The sequence below is a fragment of the Drosophila teissieri genome, chromosome 2R (genome assembly GCF_016746235.2).
Source record: "Drosophila teissieri strain GT53w chromosome 2R, Prin_Dtei_1.1, whole genome shotgun sequence".
In the NCBI taxonomy this organism is placed as follows: Eukaryota; Metazoa; Arthropoda; class Insecta; order Diptera; family Drosophilidae; genus Drosophila; species Drosophila teissieri.
In genome coordinates, this window is record NC_053030.1 from 21,343,383 (window position 1) to 21,362,902 (window position 19,520).

The 19,520-nt window shown below is 47.5% G+C and overlaps 6 protein-coding genes across 6 annotated transcripts; 5 read left to right on the forward strand and 1 right to left on the reverse strand.

Annotated features, from left to right (window-relative positions):
- The first annotated feature begins 87 nt into the window (after window positions 1-87).
- On the forward strand, window positions 88-1,641 carry LOC122614515 (putative inorganic phosphate cotransporter). Its single transcript, XM_043789079.1, has 3 exons — window positions 88-234; window positions 289-1,362; window positions 1,429-1,641. The coding sequence occupies exons 1-3, from the start codon at window positions 88-90 to the stop codon at window positions 1,639-1,641; spliced, it is 1,434 nt and encodes a 477-aa protein (XP_043645014.1).
- Window positions 1,642-2,044: 403 nt separating this feature from the next.
- On the forward strand, window positions 2,045-3,960 carry LOC122613911 (putative inorganic phosphate cotransporter). Its single transcript, XM_043788328.1, has 4 exons — window positions 2,045-2,111; window positions 2,403-2,539; window positions 2,596-3,669; window positions 3,737-3,960. The coding sequence occupies exons 1-4, from the start codon at window positions 2,090-2,092 to the stop codon at window positions 3,947-3,949; spliced, it is 1,446 nt and encodes a 481-aa protein (XP_043644263.1). The 5' UTR covers window positions 2,045-2,089; the 3' UTR covers window positions 3,950-3,960.
- A 751-nt stretch (window positions 3,961-4,711) lies between these two features.
- LOC122614516 (putative inorganic phosphate cotransporter) lies at window positions 4,712-6,583 on the forward strand. The gene is made up of 4 exons (XM_043789080.1): window positions 4,712-4,793; window positions 5,072-5,208; window positions 5,265-6,338; window positions 6,395-6,583. The coding sequence occupies exons 1-4, from the start codon at window positions 4,772-4,774 to the stop codon at window positions 6,581-6,583; spliced, it is 1,422 nt and encodes a 473-aa protein (XP_043645015.1). The 5' UTR covers window positions 4,712-4,771.
- A 1,515-nt stretch (window positions 6,584-8,098) lies between these two features.
- LOC122613821 (putative inorganic phosphate cotransporter) lies at window positions 8,099-10,163 on the forward strand. Its single transcript, XM_043788211.1, has 3 exons — window positions 8,099-8,311; window positions 8,388-9,461; window positions 9,539-10,163. Exons 1-3 carry the CDS (start codon window positions 8,153-8,155, stop codon window positions 9,791-9,793), a joined length of 1,488 nt encoding a protein of 495 aa, XP_043644146.1. The 5' UTR covers window positions 8,099-8,152; the 3' UTR covers window positions 9,794-10,163.
- Window positions 10,164-11,400: 1,237 nt separating this feature from the next.
- LOC122613874 (putative inorganic phosphate cotransporter) lies at window positions 11,401-13,255 on the forward strand. Its single transcript, XM_043788290.1, has 4 exons — window positions 11,401-11,443; window positions 11,503-12,048; window positions 12,295-12,959; window positions 13,018-13,255. Exons 1-4 carry the CDS (start codon window positions 11,410-11,412, stop codon window positions 13,231-13,233), a joined length of 1,461 nt encoding a protein of 486 aa, XP_043644225.1. The 5' UTR covers window positions 11,401-11,409; the 3' UTR covers window positions 13,234-13,255.
- Window positions 13,219-19,214, reverse strand: LOC122613873 (spatacsin). The gene is given in 7 exon segments (XM_043788288.1): window positions 13,219-13,528; window positions 13,641-13,802; window positions 13,879-14,936; window positions 14,995-16,467; window positions 16,529-17,169; window positions 17,172-18,000; window positions 18,071-19,214. Coding segments are annotated over 7 exon segments (5,445 nt in total). The 5' UTR covers window positions 19,133-19,214; the 3' UTR covers window positions 13,219-13,308.
- Between the last annotated feature and the right edge of the window lie 306 nt (window positions 19,215-19,520).

The window sequence follows — 19,520 nt, forward strand, 5'->3', positions numbered from 1 at the left end:
ATTATATAACATGCCTTTGACAACTTGGCAAACAGGTGGCCTCATGTGATTTATTACACTTTTTGCTGACTAGTTGCACTTTCCCTAATGATTGCAGGACCCCAACTGGGAATGCGACATGTTCAAACCCTGTTGCTTTTTTTTAACATCACGGTTTTGTACATCGGTCGACTGAATGTGGGAGTATCCGTGGTGGCCATGACGAACGCCGAGTCTACTAATCCGAATTTTCCAGTAAGTGTTTCAACACAATCATCACTCAATAACTTTCATCGCGTTCTTTCTTAGGAATACGATTGGACTTTGACGCAGAGGTCGTTCGTAATATCCAGCTTCTTCTGGGGATACATCATCACCCAGTTCCTGGGCGGATATCTGTGCAAGCGTTTCGGAGTCAAGAGTGTCATGTTCTGGGGCTCCTTGGCATCGGGTGTCTGCAGTGCTGTGACCCCACTCTTCATCGGCTTTGGCGAGTGGCAGGCCTACTGCGGCATTCGCGTCCTGATGGGCTGTGCCCAGGGCCTGATCTTTCCCTGCATCCATCAGCACCTGGCCAGATGGTCACCGCCCGCGGAGAGGAATCGCCTGGGAGCCCTCAGTCACACAGGAATCGAGTGTGGCAACGTGTGTGCCATGTTCCTCAGTGGGATGATAGCCAAAAGTGCCATTGGCTGGCCAGGAATATCGTATGTCTCCGCAGGATTGGCTTTCGCCTGGTGTGCCCTATGGTTCGTCTTCGCTGCTAACAATGCAGTGGAATCTAGTTTCATAGGCGAGGCAGAGCTGCACTATATCGAATCATCACTGAAGCACAATGAAGACTATCACAAGACCGTCATTCCAGTTCCCTGGATGGCGATTTTGACCTCGGCACCGTTCTTTGCCCTTATGGTAGCGCGTTGCAGCGAATCCTGGGGTCTGAGTACCCTGCAAGGCCAGATCCCAACCTATATGAATGGTGTTCTGGACATGGACATGAAAAGCAATGCATTCTTTTCGGCGTTACCGTTTCTGGCCATGTGGATTATGTCGTATGTGTACCTGATAACTGCTGATGTTCTTTTGGCTGGAAACAGGCTAAGTTTGACGGCCCTCAGAAAGACCTTCAACTCGATGGCCTTCTGGATTCCGTGTGCGACTTTGATTGGAATCGGATTCCTGGATAAGGACCAGAAGAACCTGGCCATTGCCCTGATGACCATTAGTGTCGGATTCAACAGTGGAGCCACAATCGGTTCCTCCTTGAACACCATAGATCTATCCCCGAATCATGCGAGTATTCTAATGGGAATTGTGAATACAGTTGCAAATGCAGTGCCTATAGTTACCCCCCTGATGGTTGCGGTTATTGTTCATGAAGACGTAAGTTTTTCCTCTAAAAGCTTATAATAGTAACTATTTATAATAACAGACTGTTTTTTGTTTCAGAAAAATCGTGGAGAGTGGCAGATAGTGTTTATGATCGCCGCAGTACTTTTCTTCATCGGAAACTGCGTGTTCTTGTATTTCGGAACGGCTGTTTCGCAGCCCTGGGATGCTGAAGACTACCTTATAGCGAAGGTACCAGATCAAGTTACACCTCCAGTTATCCGTGAAGCTGGTAAAGGCAGTGAGAGTCCTCCCAAGAAGTCCTTGATGTAGAAGTCGCTCTCGTTCGATAGCATTTAAGAGTCCAGTATATGTATGTATTTAGTACTTAAAATAACGAAACAATTAAAATAAGTAGAATTCTTATTGTTCAAGTTTATTAGACGTGAGATCCAAATTTCGTTTCTTTTTTGATTTGTCCTAATTTCATGCCAATGGCTTGTATTGCTACTATTCGCGAACTAAAACTAATAACATATAATCGCTTTATGATAGGGGCAACAATTATTTAATAACGCTTGTTAATTGAATGGTTAAATTCGCACGCTGTTTGACCTTATCACTTAACGTCTTATCAGATAAGCCTAATTCAGTTTATCTGCCAATTCAATTTGTATTTTAATCCATTCCATGTTCGTGGGCTCTTTCACTCAACTTCCCACAGTGATTGCGATCGGTCGTTTGAAAGAAGTGAGAAAGTGTTTTGTTGACCAAATCGAAAATGACGGCCGAAACGAACAAAGGTGTGTGTGTGGGGAAATCCTTCGGTTCTTATAAGAGTTTGTGAATGATGACGAGGTTGTGATGATGATGACTCTCCACGAACTTGACACAATTCATAAACCATTCACGGATCAGACCTTGCACTCCATTTAGCCCGTCTGAAAAATTCTGGGCTTTCCGCACGCGCATTGAGTAATCATAAATAAATAATGGCGCGATAACGAAGTCTCAAGAGCAATTCAGATTTATTTGCCCACCTCTTTGTAGACGGGAAGTAGCAGCGATAATACCACTTTGTTATCTTGTTGCAGGACCTGTTCTGGGGATGAGGCATGTCCAGGCCCTACTCATCTTCCTCAACATAACCACGGTATTCATCGGCCGCCTGAATGTAGGAGTGTCTGTGGTGGCGATGACCAATGCGGAAACTACGAACCCGGACTTTCCGGTAAGAATAGGGTTTTCATCAAGAAAATACCCCGTTTTCATAAGCTTATCTCCTAGGAATACAACTGGACGGAGGCGGAGAAGTCGTACATCCTCTCCAGTTTCTTTTGGGGCTACATCTTAACCCAGTTCATGGGCGGATATTTGTGCAAGCGGTATGGAGTCAAGAGCGTAATGTTTTGGGGTGTCTTCGGATCAGGTGTCTGCAGTGCCCTGACCCCGCTCTTCATCGGATTTGGCGAGTGGCAGGCCTACTGCGGCATTCGAGTGCTCATGGGATTGGCCCAGGGAGTGGTGTTCCCCTGCATTCATCAGCACCTGGCCAAGTGGTCACCGCCGGCGGAGAGAAATCGGTTGGGGGGTCTCAGTCACACCGGAATGGAGTGTGGCAATGTGAGTGCCATGTTCCTCAGCGGAATGATAGCCAAAAGTGCCATTGGCTGGCCAGGAATATCCTATGTCTCCGCAGGATTGGCCTTCTTCTGGTGTGCCCTATGGTTCGTCTTCGCGGCCAACAATGCAATGGAATCTCGTTTCATAGGCGAGGCAGAGCTGCACTATATCGAATCGTCACTGAAGCACAGTGAGGACCATCACAAGACCGTCATTCCTATTCCCTGGATGGCGATTTTTACATCGGTACCATTTCTTGCTCTTACGGTTGTGCGATGTTGCGAGATGTGGGGTCTGAGTACCCTGCAGGCCCAGATCCCGGCGTATATGAATGGTGTTCTGGACATGGACATGAAAAGCAATGCATTCTTTTCGGCGTTACCATTCTTGGCCATGTGGATTATGGCGTATGTGTACCTGATAACCGCCGATGTTCTTTTGGCCGGAAACAGGCTCAGTTTGACGGCTCTCAGAAAGACCTTCAACTCGATGGCCTTCTGGATTCCTTGTGTGACTTTGATTGGAATCGGGTTTCTGGATCAGGAGCAAAAGAGTCTGGCCATTGCTTTGATGACCATAGGTCTTGGTTTCAACAGTGGATCCACAATTGGATCCTCCTTGAACACCATAGATCTATCTCCGAATCATGCGAGTATTCTTATGGGAATCGTGAATACGGCTGTGACTCTAGTGCCTATGGTAACTCCTCTGGTTGTTGGAGTTATTGTTCATGAAGACGTAGGTTTTGCATCTAAGATCTTATAATAGTAACTATTTGTAATAAGAGACTTGTTTTTTGTTTCAGAAAAACCGTGGAGAGTGGCAGATAGTGTTTATAATCGCCGCTGTACTTTTCTTCGTCGGAAACTGCGTGTTCTTGTACTTTGGAACGGCTGTTTCACAGCCCTGGGATGCTGAAGACTACCTTATAGCGAAGGTACCAGACCTAGCTATACCTCCAGTTATCCATGAAGCTGGCAAAGGCAGTGAAGGCCCTCCCAAGAAGTCCTTGATATAAAAACGATAGCATTTAAGACTCCTGTAAACATAGAAACCATTGAGACTAACAAAAGAATCAAAATAATTGAGATTATAAGTAAATTTACTTAGACTTGAATCTAAATCAGCAAGTTTCGTTTCTTTATTAAACGTAAACATTTGGTTTGTTTGAGTTCAACAATTTTCAGCGAATTTTCCTTATCAAATATTGCTGTGGCCATAAATCACTCTAATTGTGGCGCCGTAAACTATTTAATGGCAGGAACTACTTTTGATAGTACCAATTGATTTGGAAAACCTGTAAGGGAAATGCCAGACTTTCAGGAACTGCTGATCCTAAACTTTGTAGTTGGTTTTACTCATCAGAGAATAAAGGTCCAATTAGACCTCGGATTCGTTCTTGGCTAAGTCCCTGAAGGTCAAATTTCTCACCTCTCCGAAAGGAGTTCTAAATATTGCTATGAGAAGCGATACATTGTTTGTTTCTTTGTGGCCTAGATCACCGAATTGAGATATAATCCTTATGAGGATTGTAAAAACAAAGATTTCCCTAATGACTTCTTAATTGAGTTATTACCAACATTCCAGTTATTAGCATACTGGCGCTTTTCAAAAGCTACAACCTTCAGTTTATAACGCTGTTAATTGAATTTGTGAATTCGCCCGCTGTTTGACCTTATCACTTGACGTCGTATCAGATAAGCCAAATTTGGCTTATCGACCAATTCAATTTGGATTTAAATCCATTCCATGTTCGTGGGCTCTTTCACTCAACTTCCCACAGTGATTGCGATCGGTCGTTTGAAAGAAGTGAGGAAGTATTTTGTTGACCAAATCGAAAATGACGGCCGAAACAAACAAAGGTGTGTGTGTGAGGAAATCCTTCGGTTCGGATAAGAGTTTGTGAATGAGAAGACACCCCACGAACTTGGCACAATTAAAAAACCATTCACGGATTAGACCTTGCACCCCATTTAGCCCGTCTGTAAAACTTCTGGGCTTTCCGCACGCGCATTGAGTATTATAAATTGTTCAAATAATGGCGCGATAACGAAGTCTCAAGAGCAATTCAGATTTATTTACCCACCTGTTTGTAGACGGGAAGTAGCAGCGGTAATACCAGTTCGTTATCTCATTGCAGGACCTGTTCTGGGGATGCGGCATGTCCAGGCACTACTCATCTTCCTCAACATAACCACGGTATTCATAGGCCGCCTGAATGTGGGTGTGTCTGTGGTGGCGATGACCAATGCGGAGACCACGAACCCGGACTTTCCGGTAAGATTAGGGTTCCTATCATGAAAATAAGGATAAACTCATTAGTTTTTCCCTAGGAATACGACTGGACGGAGGCGGAGAAGTCGTACATACTGTCCAGTTTCTTCTGGGGCTACATATTGACCCAATTCCTAGGAGGATATCTCTGCAAGAGCTTCGGAGTCAAGAGTGTAATGTTTTGGGGAGTCTTCGGATCAGGTGTCTGCAGTGCCCTGACCCCGCTCTTCATCGGATTTGGCGAGTGGCAGGCCTACTGCGGCATTCGAGTGCTCATGGGATTGGCCCAGGGAGTGGTGTTCCCCTGCATTCATCAGCACCTGGCCAAATGGTCACCGCCGGCGGAGAGAAATCGGTTGGGGGCTCTTAGCCACACTGGAATCGAGTGCGGCAATGTGAGTGCCATGTTCCTCAGCGGAATGATAGCCAAGAGCTCGCTGGGCTGGCCTGGAATCTCATATGTCTCGGCTGGAGTGGCCTTCCTCTGGTGTGCATTGTGGTTCGTCTTCGCAGCCAACCATCCCACGGAATCTCGCTTCATTGGAGAGCAAGAGCTGCAGTATATTGAGTCGTCCCTGAAGCAAAATGAGTCTTACCACGTTACTGTTATCCCCATTCCCTGGAAGGCGATTTGGACCTCGGCACCATTCCTGGCCCTGCTCATAGTGCGATGCGCCGAGAACTGGGGACTGAGCACTCTGCAGGCGGAGATCCCATCCTACATGAACGGAGTGCTCGACATGGACATGAAGAGCAATGCGTTCTTCTCGGCACTCCCATTCCTGGCCATGTGGTGCATGTCGTATATTTACCTGATCACAGCCGAGGTGCTCTTGGCCAGAAACTCGGTTTCCTTGACGGTTTTGAGGAAGACCTACAACTCGATTGCCTTCTGGATTCCGGCTGCCACCTTGGTGGGCATTGGCTTCCTGGACAAGGATCAGAAGAACTTTGCGATTGCCCTGATGACCATCAGTGTGGGCGTGAATAGTGCTCAGACCATTGGCAGTGTTTTGAACACCATTGATCTATCGAAAAACCATGCCAGCATTCTAATGGGAATCGTAAATACAGCGGCGAATATTGTGCCCATCGCCACTCCTTTGGTGGTGGGATGGATTGTGGAGGAAAATGTGAGTGCTGGCAAAAGTTGGTTAATAGTGAAGTTAATTATTTTGTATTCTTTCAGTCTGATCGCTCACAGTGGCAGATCGTATTCATCATTGCCTCCGTGTTCTTCTTCGTGGGCAACTGCATTTACTTGGCCTTTGGCACGGCGGAAACTCAGCCCTGGGATGCCGAGGACTATCTCCAGCTGAAGAACCCGGAACTTGCCAAGGAACCGTACAAATTACCGACAATTTCAAAGACCAATTGAATAGTAAAATTATTTAATTCCTAACCCGCATTTATTTTTTATACCAGTCAGGTTAGATTTATGCTATGAAAATCGAATCAACATATTATATTAGTTCACTTTAGTTGTCTACAAATCACAACAGCAAGTACTAGCAATGGCAGAAGATAGCAAACGATTGTTGTATCTTTAATTGGCTCTCCAATTAAGTGTTTCTTTAGATTTTAGAAAGTCAATTGAGTGCTACATCACTTAATGTTTTTAATTATAAGTTCGCAGTCTCAAGAGCTAGTCAGCTTTTGGTTTTTCAACAATATAGTTTAGTTACCGTCGCGTGTAGTCTGAATTGTACAGCACTTAGTTCTGCATTTGGTTTTTCAGACGACGTTTCCGAAGACCTTAAAATAGTATCTTACGTATAACGATATCACGGTTTCACTGAATGATGGGAAAATGTCATTCCTTGCCACACCCTTATGGTATCTCTAGAAACAAACATTTAAGGCGTGACCCATTGGCTCCCATTCAGAGTGAGTTACTCATCGCCCAGAATGAATGGAAACCCAACTAAGATCTGTGACAACCTTTCAAAGCTCTGGTGTCCCTGTGCAGATTACCAAAGCTCTGCGGGTAATCTCAAATGGAGTCTCTTTAGCTTTGGCTCATAACACACTCAAGCGGGGGGAATCACTCGAGATTGCGGTGGCCAGCTGATGAATTGGCCGAGATTAGGGTTTTCTTTAAATTAGCAAAGTTCAATAAATTGACAGAAACATTATAAATACTTTGGCCGTGTGGCGCGGTACAGTATCGATTAGTTGATTATTTATTTAACTGGTAGCATCGCTTATCAGCACTGCGTTCCATTGTTTCGACCAGATTGCGGCCATAAAGAATACTATTCCGAAAAATAAATAAACTCATTCATTTATGGCGGCTCTTTCGATTAACTCTAGTGCCGAGTAGAGTTGCCTCTTTCCGCTTTCCGTTTTAAGCTTTTGCTGGATCGGATTTACTTTTTCTACCGCTTCACGCCGGGCGAGCAAAAACTTCTGTTGATAATCGTGTCATAAATCTTTTGGGCAAATAAACACGTCTCTGGCCAAAGTGGAGTGTTGGGTGGGAATGGCAGTGGCAGTGGTAGTGGGAGTGTGTACTTTTTTAGCCACACCACTTTGTGTAAATCCATCAATATTTACCGATAATACGTAGGAACATATGCATATGCTTTCTCAGCCCGCCAGCGAATCGTTCTAGTACAATGGCTCCGCTACGTCAGTCGGCTTCTGGAACGAGGAGTTGCGTCAAAGTGCCTCCGATCGTCGGTCTTGTTTGTCGCAGAACCATCTCTCTGGGGACTCACCTGCGAATCCCCGGACCTCGGGTCCGAGATACAGTATACATAGTATGGTATGTGCGTGAATGATATCGCCGAGCGGGTCGGCCCAAGCTTTCAAAGCTTTCCGCTGTCGTATAAATGTTGGCAATACAAGGGCGACTGGGCTTAGAACCATTCCGCCAATCTAGCAGTGCAGACCTAGAGCAGAAAGTGTTCCCACCGGAGTTGCTTACTGGACTAACCTGGCGATCATGACCCACAAGCCGTGCAAGGGCCCTCGTCTCGGAGTGCGACATCTGCAGTCGTTCCTGCTCTTCCTCGGCCTGACCGTGATGCACATCGCCCGGCTGAATGTGAGTGTGGCCATTGTGGCGATGACCAATGCAGCCACCACGAATCCCAATTTTCCGGTAAGCTTCAAGTGATATTGCCAAACTGCACAAGGTACAAGCTGACGTGGCCACTTTCCCTCCAAAAACCTCGCAGGAGTACGAATGGACGTTGAAGCAAAAGTCGTACATCCTCTCCAGTTTCTACTGGGGCTACATCCTGACCCTGTGTCCCGGCAGCTTCCTGTGCCGTCGCTACGGCGCCAAAGTGGTCCTCTTTGTGGCCAGTTGTGGCACTGCCGTCTTCAGTCTGATGACCCCGTGGTGCATCACCTGGGGCGGATGGCATGTGTTCTGCGCCATCCGCATTCTGCAGGGCTTGTTCCAGGGCGTGATCTTTCCCTGCGTCACGGAGCACCTGGCCATGTGGTCGCCGCCGGAGGAGAGGAACCGCCTTTGCGCCTTCAGCTACACGGGCACGGATTGCGGCACTGTGCTGGCCATGTTCATAAGTGGCATGATTGCCAAGGGCGCAATGGGCTGGCCGGGCATATCCTATGTGTCCGGAGCCCTCTGCGCCGCCTGGTGCTTCCTCTGGCTGATCTTCGCCTCCAACAATGCCACTGAGTCCCGATTCATTGGCGAGGCCGAGTGCAAGTACATCGAATCCTCGCTGGAGCACAACGAGGACTTCCACGATCGCACCATACCCATTCCGTGGAAGGCGATCTGGACCTCTGTGCCCTTCCTGGCCCTGCTGGTTACCCGGTGCGCAGAGACCTACGGATTGAGCACGCTGCAGGCGGAGATTCCCTCCTACATGAACGGTGTCCTCAACATGGAGATCCAGAGCAACGCCGTCTTCTCATCGCTGCCCTTCCTGGCCATGTGGCTGCTCTCCTACGTCTATCTGATTGCCGCCGATGTGCTGCTCAAGAAGAAGATCCTGTCGCTGACCTCCGTGCGCAAGCTGTTCAACACGCTCTCCTTTTGGATTCCGGCCGCCGCCCTGATCGGCATTGGATTCCTCAGCGAGGAGAACAAGAATCTGGCCATCGTGCTGATGACCGTCTCGGTGGGCGTGAACAGTGGAGCCACCATCGGTAGCTCCCTCAACTCCATCGATCTGTCGCCCAATCACGCTGGCATATTGATTGGCTTGAGCAATACGGTGGCGAACGTTATACCCATCCTCACACCACTGATTGCGGGCGAGATCGTGGCTGATAAGGTGAGTCAGGCGTCGAAAAAGAATGACGGAAAATCCCAAATCGAAAACAATAATAAATATATTTCCCAATTTCGCAGCATAATCGCGGCCAATGGCAGATCGTCTTTGGACTGGCCGCTGTCATCTTCTTCGTGGGCAATGTGGTCTTTATCGTCTGGGGAACGGCCAAGGCGCAGCCCTGGGATGCGGATGACTTCCTGCAGCCCAAGGACGCGGAGTCCGCCTGCCAAAAGTCCAAGTCCAGTGCCGCAGAGGTCGCGCCGCCCATCGATCCCGTCCTGGAGCAGCAAATCAGTTGGCCGGAGCGGTATACGGCCAAAGCCATCGAGTGATTTGTGGCGGAAGTGTCCGAGTGTCCGCTGGCCAAGAACAATTGCTTTTGTTAATCAGTATTAACCATAAGTAGGCTGTAATTTATATTTATTCTATTTATAAGGCGTGATTGTAGCACGAGGCTTAAGTAAATTATTTTCAATTGAATCGCATTGTTGTTACCAATCGCTTGTGATTTCGGCACTCGAATCAAGGAAGAGCCCGATAGGCCAGCGCAATCTAATCAGTTAATTTATCTCATAAATGTATATAAGTACCATATTTATATTGAATTGCTGTCCAATTCTAATTCTGAGTACTTTGCACTGCCTCACTTTCTCGACGCGGTTCAAAAAACCATTTGCCACAGCTGTTTGTGAATGTACAATACTCGTGTGATCAAAATTGTGATACTTTTGTTAGAAATAAACTGTTGACTTGTTTCTCCGTTCTGTGTACTGAGCTCTATTTGAACTATATAGCTAAAGCTGGCTGAGAATCATGTCTCAATTGAGTGGGACACATGGTGTGCTTAAGGTTTGTATGCTCTCCAAAAGACCAGCCTCTTTTTGAATCTGTACATCTAAACTGCGTATATTCCTCTGCTGGCTGCTGACTGCGATCTTATCACAATATATTTTTATAATATATATTGTTATTCTAGCTTTCTGGCAATACGATTATAGATAACCCACTGTTTGCTATTGGCACCTGGCATTTTTCGGTTGTGCCAGTTCAGCAAACCCTTGAGATCCTACGTGGAATCCCTGTAATAAACTAGTCATCTAGTATGTAGTAGTAGTACGTGGTAGTCATCTAACTCGAAGTGGTGGAATCCCTGTCTGAGACCAGCCCACTTGGGTTGGGTAAGGTCTCCTGTTCTTATCTTATCAGCTGCTAATTCGTCCATAATTATCGGCTAACGATCGCTTTGCCATTTGATAAAAAAAAGCCAGTCTAGTGCCCGGAACCAAGTGATTGTAATTGGCTCTGGCGATTGATACAAAGTGCCTAGCTGACTGCCGGCGGTTTGTTTAGCCTCTGATAAGGGCAACCGATTCGCAACCGTCATTGTTATTGTTTGTATTTGCACACAACTATTGCTCCCACGAGGCTGTGAATTACTGGGTCAGCAATTTAACTGGCTTGGCTTCCCATTCGGCCGTAAAACTGCCAATAAACCATTGTGATTGACTACCGCTTATGAGATGAGCAGCTTCAACTCCAAAGTTACGTTATTTGATTTGTTTTCTTCTCTAAGCCTTCCTATTGAGAGGTATATATATTTTTCCAAATATGGTATTCATCATTTGCAGTAACCTGGCATTGAAAACGCTTTTCATAATCGTTAACCTTTCTTGGTTATACCTATTCATTTAGCTTCACTTTCAATGGCGCCCTTTCCCGATCACTTTTATTGAAGAATGCAACACATGTGCCTAGATCTCGGTGGCATCGTGGCCAGCGCGTTGCACGAGGCAAGAGTTCAAGTTTCGGAGGAGCCTGTTTGACGATTTGGCTTGTAAACTAGTTTCGCAGCAGAGTTTGGTTACAGCTGCTTATTAGCCTGCATCGCCAATTTTCGAACAGGCAGTTCGGTGACTGGAGGTGAATGCAGTGGTCGTTGCTCTGCGCAATGACGATTAAATCGTTCAACTTGGTGGTAAAGGGTGAGCTAGTACTTCGATGCCCGTGCCAAGTTCGCTGCCAAAGTCATTCGTTTTCGCAGGTCCCAAATGGGGCGTTCGCCACCTGCAGGTGCTGCTCCTCTTCGCATGCGCCACCTTGGTCATTGCCCAGCGTTTCAACATGAGCGTGGCCATTGTGGCCTTCACCAATGCCAATAGCAGTAACCCGAATTATCCGGAATATCGACTGACGGAGCCGCAGAAGTCGTACATACTCAGCAGTCCCTTCTGGGGCTCCTGCTGCACCCACATGATGAGTGGCTATCTCTCGAGCCGCTTTGGAGCCAAGGTGCTGCTGCTGGCCATCATGTTGCTCACTGCGCTGCTCAGCATTGCCACGCCCTTCGCCTTGGCCTGGGGCGGCTGGCAGCTGCTCTTCTGGCTGCGGTTCGTCCAGGGACTCGTCATGGGCGGCATGTGGCCCTGCCTGTACACCCATCTGGCCAAGTGGTGTCCCAAGAAGGAGGCGAATCGCATGGGTGGTGTCATGACCACTGGCTTGGATTGTGGCACCATCATGGGATTCGCTTTGAGCGGCGTACTCTCTGCATCGCCACTTGGGTGGCCCAGCACATTCTACGTGCCAGGTGAGTTCAATGCACATAATCCTTTACTCCCAGACAGCCCTAGGCAACAGCAAAAACGGCGGAACTCTTCTAAAGACACGTTGAAGTAGCCATAAATCGTATTGACACTTTTACAGCTGTATTTATCATTTTACCTACCTACCTCTATAGTATTAACTGATTGGGTAAGGTTTTGGTTTGCCTATTTACTTATATACTTGATAATATAGGACACATATATTTACCGATTCATTTTTTAAACTTCAGGATACCTGGGCATCGTGTGGTGCGTTATTTTTCTGCGTTACGGCGCCAACAGTCCATCCGAATCGAAATTCATTTCCCTGGCGGAACGGAAGCACATTGAACTGGCCCTGGAGCAGAACCAGGTGATTCGCGGTCCAGCTCCTCCAGTGCCCTGGCTTCAGATCCTTACCTCCCGTCCATTCATCGTCCTGGCGTTTTGTAAGATGAGCCAGGCATGCAGCTTCTACACGCTAATGCAACAGATACCGCGCTTCATCCACGGCATATTCAACTTCAGCATTGCAATGAACGCGCTGCTCTCAGCTCTGCCCTTTGTGGTCATGCTTATGTCCTCCTACGGATATATTTTCCTGGCCGAGTACTTGACCCGTCATACTGACATGTCCTTGCCCGTCCTACGGAAGAGCATCAATTCCATTGCCACATGGACTCCGGCTGTAGCCTTGGTGGCCCTATCCTACGTCAGCGAGCAGAATGTGGTGGGCACCATGTTCTGTCTGATCGGAGCAACAGGTGCCATTTCCGGGCAGGTCATTGGCAGTACCCTTAACCACATGGATTTGTCGCCAAACTTCGCAGGACTCCTGGTTGGCATCAGCACCACATTGATGTCTGCGGCTGGAGTTATATCCCCAATCCTCATTGGGCTGACCGTAACCAAAGAGGTAAAGAGTTGGAACTTGGACTGTTAACTAAATATATAGTTACTATATTTGATTTCAGTCGGATCGCTCGCAATGGCGAACTGTTTTCCTTGGCATTTCGGTGATTCTGTTTTTCGGCAACTTGATGTACCTTATCTTTGGTGAAATGACCGTCCAGTCCTGGAATGATTCCCCATCCAAAGAGACCGAAACAGAAGCATCGCCAAAAACCCAGACTGCACCTACCTCAGCTGCCGAGGAAACGATTTCGGTCGAGAGATTTAGCTATTTGTAAATGTATATTTGTAATAACGTAATCAGTGCTAATGTTGTTGTATAAAAACAGTTTAAAATCACAATGGTATATATGTCACGTGTCTCCTGCTGTGTGGAAATCGCTACGACCGAAATTTGTATCTCTAAGATAATAAACGGAGGAATCGTTAATTAAGGACATCACAATGGACTTGAAGCCCAATATGGATGCCAATTTGTATTTGAGAACCACGGACTTGATCAGTTCCACCAGTTGGATCATCGACTCCTCCTGTTTCGAGTTCGTGGCATTACTTTGGATGTGCAGTAAGTAACTGAAATAATAATGCTTAATAACAGGGAAAAATAACGCTGGCCAGCCAAAGTTGTCACTTACGAACATTGCAAGGATACAAAGAAATCAGCCAGGGTATCATAAGCACTTACCCCTTGACAATCTGCTCGATAACGTCATCATTGATGCGCTGATGACACAGATACTCCTGCAGATAATTGGCTCCCTGAAGCACAACGAATTGGGACAAGATGGCCTCGCTCCAGTTAATATCATAACCATAAGCGCGACTCAGAATCAGAGCTTGTGGTACGCTACAATGAAAACATAATAACAAATAACACATTTTACATACTTCATAAATAGTTTTGAAGCCAAGCAGTGACCTACCTTAAATGGACGTTGACTAGTTCCCGAAACTGTTCTCGAGAACGCACTCCAAGGACGCTCACACACATATGATTCGCATTATTACTGTGCCGTTTTTCGAGAGCTTTGTTGCACAGATCCAGTTGCATGGCCATCAGCTCGGCTCGGGAAACGCTTTGCTGGGCCAGCAGGAGTTTGTTGTCCAACAAATAGTTCTCCGTGGCATGTGTGTAATTTTCCAAGGCCTGTTGCAACAGTGTTTGCACCTCTGCGGAGCATTTTAGTTTACTGGACTGCGCGGCGAAGGCTTGAATTTTGGTTACTATCTCCTGGGCCTCCGTAGTCCACATTTCCGCCAACTCTTTGTACATGAGGAAGTGCAGCGCCGCCAGGCGCAGCAGTTCCTTTCCATTCTTTGGTTGATACTCTCTGAGGTAACTAAGAATCGCCTGTCGAAGTCCTCCCTTCTGGTCCTCATCGAACTGCCCCAACAACGACTCGAACTGCTCGTTCTCAATTAGGGAATCAAAGCAGTAGAACATCTCGCGGTAGCGTGCAATTCCAATCAGCAAGCGGACAATCAGCGACCACGATTTGGCCTGGGCTAGTTTAGTATTAAGTGCTTTAGCTTTCTGGAGCACGCTCACAATGCCTTCCATGGAGCACTCGTGCACAAAACACAGGTGCGCTTTGATCAACAGCTCCACGTAGATCTGATTTTGTTTCTTGTGTGACAAAACCTGTGGAATGCCTGACATTGTACCCGTCGGAGAAGGAGTGGGTAGTCCGTAGAGCGATATTATTTTCGAAAGATTCTCGAATGCTTCGGTCTCCTCAAAGGGCTTGCCCTCCTGGTAGCGACGATAAGTCTTTAGGGCATCACAGTACTCCAGCAAACAATTACCCAGCATAGTAGAATTGGGAGCCAGTTCTAGGAACAGGTGGAAATCCCGATCGATGCTGTGGCCCCAGAGATCAGCATTTCGTAAAGCATTTCTCGGCTGCTCCCTGACATGGAGAATATAAAACCGGGGACGCACGATGCAGGTGGTCAGTTCCAGGGCCAAACATTCGGCAATCTGTTGAAGTGAAAGTGAGAATCAAAAGAAAAGTGCTTTAGAAACATTAAGTACTTACTTCTTTCGGTGTCATTCTCGTGGATATTTGTATATCACTGACCACCAGTAGACGCTGTAGGCAATCTTCGGCAGCGGCGCTCTTCAAAAGGATACCAGCATCCTTGGTTCGCAACACATCCAGATAATCTTTGTCCAAATACATGGCAGCCCTGTAGGCCAGAACAATGCGTCGTCCAAGCTCAACGCCATATTTCAGCTTCGATCCAATGCCCAGCAAGGTGTCCAGTGTCTGCTGTTTCTCTTTGGAGGGAATCTCTTCAAACTCCATGGCCACGCTGTCCGAACAGGTGTCAGAGAGGTCACTGTCCCAACGCGTCATCACATTTTGGTTTAAGGTGATCCGATTGAACTTGGGAAACGCACTCTTCTCTATTTCTCCGAGCAGCTGGCGTTCCTTGCTTGACAGATTGCTAATGCTGGTCATACCTTCGGCCAATGCCATTGCAAATACGATAAATCGAAGGTCATTTGGACGAAATTCAAAGAGCTCTTGAAGACGCAGTGCCTCTACAATGTCACCCTTGTCCAATAGAGTGTTTAGTAGAGTATTGAGTCGGTCTTCCATCTCAGAGGTAAGCGGAGTCTTTTCAGCTGTGCTGAGATCATCGATTCCAGCTAGTTCTTTGAGTTCCGAAAAGGATTTATACAGCACACAGCGCTCTTGAAGCATGATCTGCTCGAAATACTCCGAGTGGTAAATGGATAACTGAGAGAGCTGGTTCTCCGGCAGCTGCAGATAGCACAAAACCATGTCATACTCGATCTGATCACGATCAAAGGATTCGTTTGGAAACAGGTGATGCTTTTTGATGACGCCCAGCGTACTTTGCAGCAGCTCATATCGCCGGAGGCTCACTTGACCAACGGCGGAAGCTGCCTGCAGCAGGAAGTTTACAAGGATGGCGGGAGCCAAAGCGTGTTGTTGTATGTCCTTTTCGTACTCCTGGTGGGGTCTTAGTTGTCCGGCTTCCAGCTCCGCCATCCATTTACCATACACGATGTCAGTTAAAGGCAACTGTAGCAATGTGGCCAGTTGAAGGGCTTCGTCATAAGCTCGGGCCTCAGTCAGGGCATCTACCAGTCGCTTGTACTCGGAGCTGTCCCTCCTCACGAGGTGCTCGAGATCAATGGATAGTTCCCTCAGCCAGGTAGCTGCGACTCCGAAAACTTTATGTAGAAGGCAGAAGTCCAGAAGATCACAAATGTCGCCCACATCCGAACGACAGATGCACTCAAGGAAGCGCTGCTGCTGCAGAATGCAGTCGAAATTCGACTGCAGTTGAATGAGCAGCAGGCCAATGGAGCGCTGCATGACCTGTTTTCTATGCTGAGACCCACACAGAGGCAACGCAACTGAATTCTGGCTCCAGCTAAAAAAGAAGTGGCGCAGCTCCACAATTGTTGCATCACTAAAGTCTTCTTGGTGCGCAGTCAGTTGAAGAAAGCGGTACAGATGAGTTAGCTTGCAGTCCTGAAAGAGGAAAAGGCTGTTATTAAACAAAGTATATGATTTTATAATGCTCCATACTCACCGGCTGAAAGATTTCTAGGCTGTGTAAAAGGGCATTCAAGTGTCCACCAGCCACAGCTCCTCGAATGACTGACCACACCCATTCCGATCGGTTCTCATCGCGCACCTTGGATGCCTCCTGGAGCTGTAGACTCCACTGTCCGCTGGCCACCGAAAGCCAAACGAACCAGCACCACTCCCGGTTTTGCTCGCTGAGAGTGGCTGCCAGAACAGCCAAGATGGGAAGTTCCTGGCGAATGCAGTGCCTCAAGAGGTTTATACTGCTGCACTGGGAGCTGTTCCCAACCATCATCTCCAAAAACTTTGGTGTGGTGGCAATGAGCTCATCTGGAAGACTATTGGTACTGCATAGTATTATAGCAAATATATCCTGCCGAGCTGTGTGTGTCAGCAGAGTGCAAAGGGATTGATCCGTATTCCTTTGAAGCTGCTGCATGCTGGTATCCTGATTCGAACTATGCGACGAGTTGGTCATCGTCTCCTGAGAGGAGTTGGTTTGTGTTTCCCCGCTACGACGAGGCGGCCGTTGCAGGGTTCTTTTGTGGTGGCGATCTCCAGATGATTCGTAGCTCAACGCTCGCAGAAGATGCACACCGATAGGAGATGACTTGAAGTGGGGCAAGAGCTTCTTAAGCTCACTTAAGGAAGATCAAAGAATTGGAAGACTAGCAACAAGTGCCACCAATTATTTTTGGAGGCATAGCTTTGGAGCAAAGCCACTGGAAGTTTTCCAGGAGTGTCCCTGATAGCTAAACGCATTAGGGCTTGATAAAGTTCCAAAGGAAATTCTCTGGGACTGGCCTCCAGGTTTTCCACTAAGTCCTTATCCCATTCAGCTAGAAGTTCGGAGTAACTTTGTCCGGTTTGGCACTTCGGTAGCTTCCTCTGCAGCAGGAGAAAACTCCTTAGTGGCTGGGTATCGAAACCCAGCATCTCGCAACAGGCAACGCAATGGGTAACCAACTCGTCATCGCCAGCGTGCTGCAATGCTATCTGGGTGACAGTCTCACAGGCGTGGAACAGCTGCGTCTTTGTAATCTGACCGTAGAGCTGAAGTTGCTCCGTGATAAGATAGTATACAGCATAGGCGCTGCGCTGTTGCTTCAGGTAATGGGTGTAATTCAGTTGAGATTTCCTGGCATATCGCTGACTAAGGCGCGCGTTTGAGAAGCAGACCAGCTCACCATGTCCAGCAGTGGCTAGTAGCGGCAAATTAACGTGTTTGAACTTCATGAAGAGATCATGGGCTGTGGGTAGCCCGAAATTGCTGCTCGTCGGTCCATGATCGAAACGAGCAATCAGAGATTTGAGATAGGGAACCCGACCCAAGTTGGTAGAGGTCAGGAATCCCTCCAAAGAACGCACACTTGGCTCCTGACCGAGAAAATCGTAGAAGGTGAGCAGGGGATGCCCTTCAAAGGAATCGACTGTGTCGTGAGTTTTTTCCAAGTACGTTTGAACGCTCTTGGATATCTGAAATAAATTTTAATTCACGGGTAATTAATATAATAATATAATTATGAACAGATTTTTTTTTACTTACCAACTCAAATCCCTCGTTTTCGGTCAATGAATTCGTTTTTATGTCGACGATTAGGTTAATCAGAGGCTCCTGGTGCGTTTCAGTGCCCGCCAGCTGTTCCAGCGAGGCGACAGGCACGCAATCCATGAGAAGCAGCGAGTACTGACCACGATCCAACAGGTACTTAGCCAGTGGTTGACGGCTGAGGAGGTCAGCATGCTTTCCCAAGCACTCCATGGTGCAAAGGCGACGGAGCAGGGAAGGAATATCGCCGGACTCGTCCTCGAAAAAGTATCCCGCGCGGGCAAAGAAGTTTCGCAGCACTTCGCTGGGCTGCTGCAGTTCCTCCAGAGCGTACTCGTACATGGTGACATCTATTTTCCAGGCGGTGAAGCTCTGTTCCAAGGGACAAAGCGTTTCCTGGGACTCGAAGCCCTCCTCCTGGAGGCGACACCAACGCTGGAGCTTCGCTTGCTGGTCACTGTCTACCAGGTGCTGCCAGACCATTTCCTTGGAGAGAGATCCCAGCAAAGATTCGTTGCCATTGGCAAAGTACAGTTCTACGAGGAGCACCTGCAGTGCCGGCTCCGGTAATGTCATCATGGCTTCTATGTGGACACGGGGCAGCTGTGTCCGGTGCTTGGCCACCAGGGCCTCGCACTCCCGGAGTTGCTGGACCAAGGACCAGTGGTAGGCCAGTACTGGCTCTTCCTGCTCGTACATTAGGGGCTCCCGACTGCGCAGGTGATCCAGCACAAACTCACTCAACTCCTCATCCTGGCACTCGCAGGCGAACTGAAAGAAGAAGCACTTCACATCCCTGTCCACGTTCCGGATGACGTCCTCCGCCTTGCAGACAAGTCGTTCGGAGAGCAGTCGCTGCACATAGGCCTGCACCACGTCGTAGAAGTAGTGGCGGTACTCCGCGACGGGAATCTTCCTCTTCTGCGCCCAGTACTCCATGCACAGGTCGATGTGCTCGCCCTTGGTGGCCACCTCCTTGATGATGGTCACCTCGCTAATGCCCCTCCAGTTCTTGAAGATCTTGTCGCGGGCCTGAGCCTGCGCCTGGGCGGAATGCATCTTGATGGGCGGAGTTCTTGGAATGTTCTGCGGGCTTTTTCACATCTCTTTGTTGCAATCAACAGTTGATAATAGCGAAAACAGCTGTATGTTCTGCTTCCTCTTCTTCTGTTTCACTAGTTCCCAGTGCAGGTACAGTGGGCACTGCAGATAATAAAAAACCAATATAAATTTGTTAAATTTATTTAAAAATATATTCCCTAAAAGTAATTGGTATTAATTACAAATATTTAGCAATTAAAGTAATTAACTTTTTTAGTATAACTGTAAATAATCAAATCGGGAGCGAACTTTGAACAATGAAATAAACTGAATAAACTGTTAACGTTCTGTTATCAATCTGTTAACGATTAGCATGTTTATGTACATATGCGTATGTGTAATGCAA